This window comes from Sorex fumeus, unplaced genomic scaffold (genome assembly GCF_029834395.1).
Source record: "Sorex fumeus unplaced genomic scaffold, SorFum_2.1 ptg000018l, whole genome shotgun sequence".
Taxonomy (NCBI): domain Eukaryota; kingdom Metazoa; phylum Chordata; class Mammalia; order Eulipotyphla; family Soricidae; genus Sorex; species Sorex fumeus.
This window is the reverse complement of record NW_026606075.1, coordinates 28,169,397-28,180,453: the sequence shown is the minus strand read 5'-3', so window position 1 is coordinate 28,180,453 and position 11,057 is coordinate 28,169,397. Positions and strand designations below refer to the sequence as shown.

The following is an 11,057-nucleotide window of genomic DNA, read 5'->3' as shown; positions in this document are numbered from 1 at the left end:
CCAGCACTTATTTTTGTCCTCTCTACCCCTGGTTGTTTTTGAAGAAAACAAGACTCACGCTTGGTGAGCTGCCCTCTCTGTTCCTGGGCGATGACAACTCAAGGGTGAAGTCAGTGCTTGAGCTGCGTGCAGGAAAAAGTGCAGATGCAATGGCCCCGATCTAAAATCTCTAAAAGCTGCACTCCCCGAGTTTGTGCATCCATGCCACTACACTTGCTGTAAGTGGAAAACATTTACTTGGCCATTTATTTTCAAATGTGAGAAGATATACTGGGCATTGTTTTCAAGCTTGCCCTAGCTTTTCAATCAAATGTTAAAGCACAGGGAGAAAGTGTGCTAGGGCTTTTCCACCCGGTCCCCATATTTAACTCTTCATTGATTAGTGTGAACATAAATCCACCCAGGCAGGTCACTCTCACTTCACAGAAGGAGGAGCATTTTGTGACGATCCTAAGCACAGACCATCCTCCTCCACCACCACCTCCTCCTCCACCACCATCTCCTCCTCCTCCTCCTCCTCCTCCTCTTCCTCCTCCTCCTCCTCCTCCTCCTCTTCCTCCTCCTCTTCAGTTCTTCCCAGGAGAAAAACTAACTGCAAAGTGTTCGATTAATAGGGAGATTAGTAGGGAACCTGTGAATAAAGAACCTTCAGAAGTTGGAAGGAAATTCTGATTCTTGGCGCTGTGTGTGGAGGAACTTGGAGTTAAGTTCTGCCGTATCATACAGGCGCTTTGGTGACTGAGGCGAGCTGTTACACTAGAAAACTCTTGTCAAAACTTCATTTGGGTTTTACACTACCAATATTTTTTTAAGGTTCTCTTAAAAGAAGAAAAATTTTAAATTATCTTCCCTACTTCCACCACCCCATTGTGTCAGCAGCTTGCTTCCCTCCTTCCATGTGTGTATCCTTAAGTTATTAGAGGTGGCTCTGTGGAAGGAATTCTCGCATTTGTTTCATATATAAGCAGGAATAAAAGGATTTGCAATGTAGCAGGTGCTCAATAAATACTGCAGACTAATCCCACTTTCCAAAGCTTAGAGGTTAAAGAGATGAACAGGAGATAAGTGACTAGGAAAAAAGAAATCCAGCAAGAGCTGAGAAGAGTGGGTTTAAGACTCCATTGGTTTGTTTACTTTAGAAGAGAGGAGAAAGTTATCTGTCCAAATATACATCTGCCTACAGTTAAAGGAAACACTGTTTCCTCCTCCTTGTTTCTAAAAGGGGTTAAGCAACAATTTGTTTCACAGAATATGAATTTTACAGGAAGGTGAGTTTTTCTAAATCTTCAAAGACTGCTACCAACTTAATAATTTCAGTGTACCTGGAAGTTTAGAATGTTTTCTTCTCCTTTGTAGAAGAATAAAGATGTAGGAAGGGGGACCTTAGCCATAGTACAAGTAAGGAGCTTGATTTGCACCAGTGGACATGTGCTTAATCCCACGCACCCCACCCCTACCCACCCTCACCCCATATGGTCTCCTAAACCCTGCTAGGAGTGATCCTTGATTGCAGAGCTAAGAGTAAGCTCTGAGCACAACCGGGTGTGGCCCCAAACCAAAAAAGATGTGGGAAGGAAGCCACAAGGGAATCATCATTCTATACATTTGTGTATGTTTTACTATCTCCCAAACCATGTCCACATAAATTGTCTTATTTGACTCTCATAATCCATTCCCCTCATTCTCAAGAAACTGTGAATGTAAATATTGATCAGCAGTTCATTTCAACTTAGTCTTCTATCTTCTGTTGTAAGCTTTAGGTCTTTCCCCTCTGATTTTTATTATATTTCCTCTTTATAATCATATAACAAAATAAGTTGCTGGTTATATGTTGGTTATGTATATGACTTTATGAGTAAGGATAAAAATAGAGATCCGCATTACTTTTCACTCGTGATGTAACTCTTCAATATTGCCTTTTCAGAATATGTGTCACTTCCTTTGCTGAAAATATCAGCCTTTTAGCTATCTTAACAGAAACCCCTACATGAGTATGCAAAGCAGCTTCTTTCTGCCTGGATTGGCCTCTCTCAACAAGTACCCTGGTGGGGGGGGGCAGGGGGGAGGTTGGTCTCTGACTGACCAGCTGCAAATTGGAGGAACTCTTAGTCCGTGCCTGGCTCCCTCTGGGACAGAGAGACCCAGCCAGGCCCCTGGGTCCATCTTCTCCCATCTTGTCTTGCTGATGCTGTTCTGGTGCTCCACCCACGCACTGATCTATCAACATCATTCATCCACCTTGCTTTCTGCTTAACAGATGAGTTCTCCTGTGGCATCCCCATGTTCCAGGAAATACCTATCTTGAAAAATAGTCACTAAGAATAGAAAAATAGACTTCCAGGCCATCTCCTAATTTCACACTCAAAATCAGAGATTTCCAGGTTCTCAAAATTAAGCTTATTACTGGCCACTATTCTCCCAACCATGGCTTCTTATCTTTTATAGTGTAGAGGTTATTTTTAATTCTGATTTTTAAAAACCATCTTTCCACAAGATAGCTCACACTGTTTCATGAAGCACTTCCCTTGGGAAGATTAGTCTCTGCTTTTTCTTTGCAGTCTGCAGCTCTGATTCAACGGGATCCAGCACTGGGCAGCACGGATGAAGCAGTGGCCCCGGTGTGCCTGGTGTCTTGCGAAGTCTAGCCAGTGCCCAAGGAGCTTCTGGTGAGTGCAAAGGCTGAGCTACTCATGAAGGGAATGGGCTTGATTCAAGTCTGTGGTCTGGAAGTCCGTCTGTCCCTACCCCCAGAGCATTTTATGGCGATTTCTGGCCAGGCAGGTGAAGTCCCTAGTGAAGTGGCCCCTCAATGTACTGAATGAATTGTGCTGGGACTAAAAGAACCAGCTCCAGCCACAGACAACTCTTGCTCAGAGACGGTGACCTCTTTAAGAGGATGTCCAGAGGGGGTATAAAGGTGTGCATATTCTAAGAAAAATTAGAAGAGCTTTGTTTTCTCATTAAATGTTAAACCAGTTAACAATGACATATTCTCCTTTTTTTTCCATGTGGGGAAGGAAGATATGACCCTAAGTCTGGTTATAAAGACCTGCTTAGCACCTGGTTCTATTTGAAAGATCAGGGAATTAAGCAGCAGAAAGGGAAAAAATTGTGCAAAGGTGGAAAGGTAATTGTGTGTGTCTGTGTATGCATGAGAGAGAGAGAGAGAGAGAGAGAGAGAGAGAGAGAGAGAGAGAGATACAAAAGAAAAAACTGTGGTGTGAAGAGTATTGGGGGTTGGTGCATTCCAGAATTACTATGTTGAGAAAGCTGATGTATCTAAAATAATTAGTTGTGGATTCTAAGAGCATCTAAACCAAAGGGCTGTAGCATTTTTCTCTGGGAAGACTGAAATGGTGTGGTAAGGAAGAGGGTCTAGAAAGAATGCAAAAATGTGTCTAGGAAATAAATGGCCCTATAAGGTGAACTCAAAGGCAATCACCCTGCCATGGTGGGTGCTTAATAAATCACAATGGCAACAAAGTGGCAACATGATGTAATGGGACAAAAGTGGGATTTAAATGCTCATGTCCCAGTAGCTATGACCTTGGGCATGTCACTTCATATCTTTAGAGCCTTGATGTCTTTATTTGTAAAATGGGGTCAGCAATAACGCTTGAACTATTTCACAAGGTAGTTGAGGGAATATTAATGAAAGTCCTTTGGAACGTTACTGTGTGGAAGAGACATGGAAGGGTTTCTGGCCCTGGTAAAATCAGCTGCTTGATCTGACACTGGCCATATCACCTGTATTAAAAGTGGTTTGGATTTACCTGCCTAAAAATGTTTGTTTTGTAAAACTTAGTGCAACTCATAAAGTATTTAAGGTTAATGTGGTTAACGATTAGGATGAGGGAAATTATAGAAGCAGAACAGGAGCTCACCATCTTTTTGGACGGGAGACCACACCTGACGGTGCTCATGGCTTAGTCCCCGCTCTGTGCTCAGCAATCGCACCTGGCAGGTCCTGGGAAGCTTATCCAGGTCGGCCAAGAATAAAGCCAGTTTCTTACTCACTGTACTCTTTCTCTAGCCCCAGTCCACATCAAGGGAAAGATGTAATTGCAGAGCTGTGACATGCAGAGAAATTATCTGAGAAGCGAATTCAGTTGGGAAAGTACAAGCCCTGAAGAGCCCAGAGCAGCTGGTCATGATCAGATTCTCCATCTTTCTGTCAAATGTAATCGTATCCGACTTGGCAGGGTATTTATTGCTAAAGTCGAAGGGCCAGATTTTACACTAAACATATTTACACATTTACATTTGTGTCCCTATAAACACACCATGTTTCACTGGCCGTGACACCAAAAGCATTCGCCGACAGAAAGCATGTGCCTAATTACAAAATCAGAGGGCAAGTGGCATCTAAGTGTGCACGCACGCCTGTGTGTGTGCGTGCGTGCCTGCGACCCAGCTGCACCACCAGGAACCCCACGGAGATGAGAAAAGGGACTGCCAGTGCTGGGCTCACACGTTCTGTGCACTGCAGGCCCGGTCTGTCCAGTGGTGTTTCATAAAGGGCCAGGGCCCCTGCGATCTCCATTAGTCCCTTGCTAACCACCCCTCACCACCACCCCCCACACACACACCACCACCACCACCACCACCACCAAATGAATCCAGAGAGACAAGGGTGGTTCCTGGGCAGAGTTTCCTTCTGGATTGAGTTTGATGCTAATAGGACCTTTCAGTTGCTCCCAAATTACCTTCCTGTCAGTAATAAAAACAGGTGTGAGCTAAATGTACAGCCAGTGCTGCAGTTTTAAGACTGAAACGAGTGTGTCTCATTCCTGGCTGGGGCTAGTAAGATCAACTCCCTGCCCCTCAGTGGCACTTGTAATAACACCGTTAGCTGCTCCAAGCTTGGTCCTTGGTCAAGCAAGGAAATCAGAGCCACCGGAGCCTGAGAGAGAAAAACAAAAACAGGCACAGTCTCACCAGGGCCTCGACAGCCTTTAATAAATGACACAGGCTGGTATCCCATCAAAATAATCACCTTCCAGCAGAATAACCACCTCCCCCAGCTCTCCCAGAGGACATACTGCAGGACGCATTGGTGAGTTTAAACACAAAACTGAACCCAAAAAAAATGGAGATGAGCAGAAAAAAATTTCCCCAGATGGATGCTTACACGTTGACTGCAAGAATTCCCATAATAGATGTAGGTAGTGTTTCCGTCTCAGTACCAGCAAATTTGGGCAGGAAGGGCCAATGGACAGAGATAAGGGTTAAATGGACTAAGCAAAACAAGCACAGGCAGCTCCCAAAGTTTTCCTGTTCCCTCTCCAATACCTTTTAATTTTCTCTTAAGAAGAGAGGTACCTCTTAAATAAATGTACAGTGTGAAAATAGAAGGAAAAGTTGTTTTGAAGCAGAAGAGCTAGATTCTGTTTTTAAATAAATAAAATAATTACTCAGGAAAGTTGTTTTGAAGCAGAAGAGCTAGATTCTGTTTTTAAATAAATAATTACTCAGTGGAGAAAAAAAAAAGAAGCAGAAATCTACCCAGAACCGATGTGGGGTCGTGACACCCTGTGTGGTACACGGAGCAGCTCCATCCATCAGGGCGGTGCTGCCCTGGCCTTGGAGAGCTCCGGCTGCACCGAGCAGCAGATTAAACCTCCGCACAACAGAGCCCTGAATGGAGAGGTTCCTTTTTGTGTGGTCCTGCTCTGGGAGCGGCCTGAGCCATTAGCCTGATAGATCCCTCTCCCTATTAACTGCAAGTCCCTCCCGACTGTGCCCTCGCCCTCAGCGTGCTAGTTTGTCTCCGGGGCTCTCTGGGGGCGTTTGATGAGCAGAGAAACAAGGAGAAGGGGAGAAAAGCTCCGGGTTAATGAGTTGTAGCAAATCCACACTTTGTAGTTGGCAGGAGGAGAGCTGGTGGCCAATGTTTGTCCAACGGGTTTATTTTTCAAGACCTAGCCTATTGAGGAAGGCTTGTTTAAGCAGGCCTGTCCTTACAAACATACAAACATCCTTCTGTTGGCCTTCAAAGAAAAGGGGGCCAGAGCTAGATTTGCATGCCAATGAGGAGCCCCGGAGGAGCCGGCCTGGCCCATCAAAGGCCAGGGAGTCCAGCGCCCGGAGGCCTTTGTTCCAGCACCTGCTGGACTGCAGCCTAACGGGGCGCACTCCTGGCTTGAGGGGTCCCAGGCCCAGAGCCCAGTACTGGCTGGCCCAAGGCCCTGACCGAGTGACCCACAGCCCCCACTTCTCACAGCCCTGACATCACCCAGCCCATGGCCCCTCACCAAGCAAGATCACCTTATGGCTAGGCCCACAGGGCTAGCAAAACTGACAGCTATAACCCCAAACTGGGAGAGTGAGGAACTCAACTCGCAGGACCTGAGAGCAGAGCTCCAAGGCTCTCTGATGCCGTGGCACCTGATAGGCATGCCCCCCACTCACCCAGCTCCAGACCAGAGTCAGGACGCCTGTGTGGGATTGACCTGGGCCACCTTGCTAGTCTCTTAAAGGCACTGACAGCCTGGAAGATGGAGGAGCCGGACCCAGCACTTTTTGAAACATGCAGAAATCTGAACATTGATGACCGGGGCTGGCCTATTTGGGGGCAACTAACATGAAGTAAATAAGAGTAACGATGTTGCCGGATTATTCCCTCTACTGGCTCTCTTATAATTACTTTCAGATCTCTGCATTATGGATGCTCACTCAGAGGCAGGCGAAGAGTAACAGTCACATTTGCACCTAAGATTTTGTTCTAATTGCATTTTCAATTTGTATCTATCTATTTAGTGGCCAATTGAGGAGCCAAGTATTTACTTTGAACTCTTATTTAATCTCTCCCAAACAGTTCACAGGAAAAAAAAAAACCCAGAATTTACTTTGAGGCTGTCACCTTTTTCCTCCCTAAAAGATAGGACGTGAAAAGTGAATGTCACTGCCTAATACTGCTAAAAACTTCTTTAATCTGCTGGGTTGAATCTGCAAATACAGCTGCTGCAATATCTGGAAAATGTTAATAAACAGACTTAACCTCTATTAAGCTTTTAAGCCAGTGTTTCACAATCTTTTTCCAACCATGGGCTCCTCCCAACCTTGTTTCCTTCCTGTGGTCCCCTCTCTTCTACCGGTTGACCCCCTACACTCATGTTGTTGCCCCCATTTATACGATTTCCACCTGTGGCCCTTTTGGAATATCCTGGAAGTTTGGCCATCGGTTGAGAATTGCTACATATTACTATGTCATGGTTTTATTTGGAGTCCACAATTACATCTGTAATCAAAACTAGTTTTACGACTTTTTAAAAAATTGCCCACTTCTAGTTCATCAAAAAATTTAATTTTGGGGAAAAGTATTCTATATCACCTAAGTTGCATAATTAGTTTAATAAGCACATGATGCCTTTTCTGTTCTTTTTAAAAAGCAAATTCAACCCCCAATTGAAACTCTTACTCTAATTTATTCATTTAGACTAAAATTAGAATGTTAAGGTTAGCTTTTAGGATAAAGACTTTACATAATATTAGAATCGCTTCTGTGGAGAAAATAGTGGCTTTCAATTTCAGAGCTTTCAAATACAACTAACTGTATGTGTAAATTATTTTCTCATTTGGGGCTTTAAGCCTATTTATCTGATGATCATCTCTGTTGAAAACTTTTCTATTAATTTCAAGCAAGTTACCAGAACTATTTGCTGTGTTGCTTCTATCCTAGTAAAATATTATGAAAGAAGATTTTTAGTGATACACTATTGTGCTCAATCGTGTGTGGAAATGAAATCAAGTGAGAGGCTCAAAAATAAAAGTTCTATTATCTTAGAACTACTATGGCTTCAATTTTAAACAGCCTTAAGGCTCTTGGATATGGAGTAGAAGAGATTTGAAAACGTATACCAAAGTAACTTCATTTATTGGTAGTCAGTTAAAAATAATTTCTGGTCTCCTGCAATGGTTTTGGCTTCAGAAAGCATAACTGAAAAAACATGGCACGAAGCTTTTGTTAAATTCTCTTTGAAAATAATATTAGGTCTGTCCTATCGCAGGCTTCTACTCATTTCACATAGAAACATTAACAGGAAAGAACATAAACTAAGAAGGGGCACTGAATCCAATTATTTTGGTGGATTTTCTTTGAAAATTAAGCATTTTATTTCTGAAAAAGTGTAAAAATCTTACATTATAATCGTACAACAGTTCGCCAGTAAAATTTACAATACTCCTGTAAAGAATACGCAGTAAGTACAAAATTAAAATTCCGCGTGTCTATTATGATACAAAACACAGGTTAAAATAAGAAAGGATAATCTGAACTTTTTTTTCCTTGTTGTAAACATTTTAAATCATTTTTTCCTTCTCACGAAAAAGTACACCCGACAAATGTCCTCAAAAAGGATCGCTTGGCTGGCGTTCTTCGGGACCTTTTCTACTTTTGTTTTCTTCTTCGTTTGAACCTTTTGAAGTCTTTAACGCCTGAACCTGAGAATCTCTAGACCTCGAAAAGGGCTTAGATTTGTTGTTGCTGTTCAATTTCCTCCAAGTCAAGGAAGCCCCCGATGCCCGGGCAGGGCAGACCCCAGAACGCACGCTCGCACCTTCTTCCTCCCCAGGAGGGCCGGGGCCGCCGCCTACGGCGACTCCGCATGAATACTGTCACCCAACCCCAAAGCGCGCCCGGGCGGTCGCCCAACTGTCTCCGGGGGCCACTCGCGGCGGTGAGGGGGTGGGAGAAAAGGACCCGCGGAGGGGGAGCGGCTTGCGGGGCCCGCGCCGGGCGCAGCCCCGACCCGCCCAGGTGGGCCGAGGAGCCGGGACGCCTACCTTCTCCTGGGCCCGCGCGCTCGGGGCGCGCCGTTAACAATTGGAAATCCGGGCGGTAAAGGTCTCCACGCTGGACAGGGCGGCCCCGGGGGGCAGCGTCCCTAGGGCGGCGGACGAGGACACGGACGAGGCGGCGGCCGCGGCGGCGGCCACGAGCGAGCGGGTGAGCGCGGCGGCGGGGCCGGCGGCCGCCTGAGCCGCGCAGCCCCCTCCGGAGCCCGGAGCGGCCGGGGCGGCGGCGGCGGCGGCGGGCGAGGGCGCGGGCGAGGCCTGCGCGGCGGCGGCGGCGGCGGCGGCGGCGGCGGCCGCGGGGCCCAGGCTGCCCCCGATGATGCTCTCGATGGAGAAGGGCGAGCGCGCCAGAGCCGCGGCGCCCGGGCCGGCCGCCTTGGCCGCGGAGGCCTGCAGGGGGCCGGGCAGGGCGGCGCCGAGCGGGTGCGGCCGGTAGCCGAAGGCGGTCCGGGCCAGCTCGGCGGCCGCGCCGTGCGGCGGGGGCGGCGGCGGCGGCGGCGGGGGCGGCGGGGCCGGCGCGGGCGGCGAGTGCGGGTGGAAGGCGGCGGCGGCGGCGGCGGCCGCGGCGGCGGCGAAGAGGGCCGAGGGCGGCGCGTAGGGCGGCAGCTGCAGGCCGTAGCCGCAGCCGTAGGGGCCGTAGCCGTAGGCGTGCGGGGGTGGCGGGGGCACCGGCGGGAAGAGCGCGGCGGCGGCGGCGGCGGCGGCGGCGGCCGAGGCCGGGTCCGCCGCGCCCCCCGCGCCCCCCGCGCCGCGCAGCAGCAGCGACTCGGCCGCCGCCGCGTTGGGCGGGAGCAGCGGCTGCCGCTTGAAGCGCTTCCTCCGCCGCAGGAAGCTGCCGTTGTCGAACATGTCGGCGGACTCGGGGTCCAGCGTCCAGTAGTTGCCCTTGCCGGGGTTGCCGGGCTCGCGGGGGATCTTGACGAAGCAGTCGTTGAGCGAGAGGTTGTGGCGGATGCTGTTCTGCCAGGCGGGGAACTTCTCCCGGTAGTAGGGGAAGCGGCCGCTGATGAACTCGCAGATCTCGCTCAGCGTCAGCCGCTTCTTGGGGCTCTGCAGGATGGCCATGGTGATGAGCGCGATGTACGAGTAGGGCGGCTTCACCAGCGGGTTCTTGGCGCCGCCGCCCGCGCCGCCGCCGCCGCCGCCCGCGCCGCCGCCGCCGCTCCCGCCGCCGCCGCCCCCGCCGCCGCCGCCGCCGCAGCCCGCGCCGCCCGCGCCGCCGACCCCGACTCCGGCCGCCGGGGCCGGGCCCGGGGGCGCCGGGGAGCCCGCGGCGCGCGGGGCCAGCAGGATGTCATCGTCGTCCTCGTCCTCCTCCAGATCCTCCAGCTCGTCCTCCCCGGCGTACGAGCGCCGCCGCCGCCGCCGCCGCCGCCGCTGCCGCGCGGGGCCACCCGGCCGGGGGCTGCCCTCGTCGTCGTCGTCCTCCTCGTCGTCGTCGTCGTCGTCCTCGCCCTCCCCCACCACGTCGATGTCTGTCTCCTCGGCGAGGCCCGAGGCATCGGACATCTCCGTGCTCAGGGTCATAGCTGGGGCGCGGCGGCGGCGGCGGCGCGGCGGTGCATAGGGGCGCGGGGCTCCGGGCTCCCGCCGCGCCCCGGTTCAGGTCCCCGGCGGCGGCGGCGGCGGCGGCGCTGGGCCGGGCGCGGGGGCGCCACGCTGGGTGGGGGGCGCCGCGGCTGCTCCGAGCTGCCCGTTACACACACGCGCACACACACACACACACACACACACACACACACACACACACCGTCCACGCCCCCCGCGGCACGGCTTTGCGGGGTGCGCGCGGCGACTTTGTAACTCCGGCTGCGAGCCCCCGGGCCCGGGCGGGGGCACCTAACCAGCCCCGAGCGCAGCCCGCCGGGCCCCGTGGAGCAGGGGGGTGGTGGCGGAGCCCCGGGTGTGCGGGTGCAAGTGTCGGGGCCCCGGGAGAGTGCGGGACAGGGGCAGAGCACGGGCCCGAGCTCCGCGAGGCGAGGGCTGAGTCCGGGAGGGGGCGGATCTTCCCGCGGCTTATAGCTGGAGGAGCCTTGTCACATGGTGTGCGCGTCAGCGCGCTGCCGCCGAGGGAAGGGACCGAAAGCCCAGGAAGGGGACCCCGCTCCGGAGAGAAAGTTCGCCCGCAGGAGGGGGCCGCGACCGACACCCGCCGGGCGGAGAAAGGACCCCCGCGGGTCCCTGCCTGAGAGCCTGGGCTCCGGATGACGCGCCGCTCAGGCCTCACGGCGCTGGCTGCACCCAGGGCGGGCAGTAGCAGT

The 11,057-nt window shown here is 51.4% G+C and overlaps 1 protein-coding gene across 1 annotated transcript; it reads right to left on the bottom strand.

Annotated features, from left to right (window-relative positions):
• Positions 1-8,626: 8,626 nt before the first annotated feature.
• On the bottom strand, positions 8,627-10,766 carry FOXD1 (forkhead box D1). Its single transcript, XM_056112595.1, has one exon. It carries the CDS (start codon positions 10,321-10,323, stop codon positions 8,818-8,820), a length of 1,506 nt encoding a protein of 501 aa, XP_055968570.1. The 5' UTR covers positions 10,324-10,766; the 3' UTR covers positions 8,627-8,817.
• Positions 10,767-11,057: the final 291 nt, after the last annotated feature.

What these genes read in the sequence shown, in the direction of transcription:
- FOXD1 (XM_056112595.1), bottom strand. Translation starts at nt 10,323, where the DNA reads ATGACCCTGAGCACGGAGATGTCCGATGCCTCGGGCCTCGCCGAGGAG.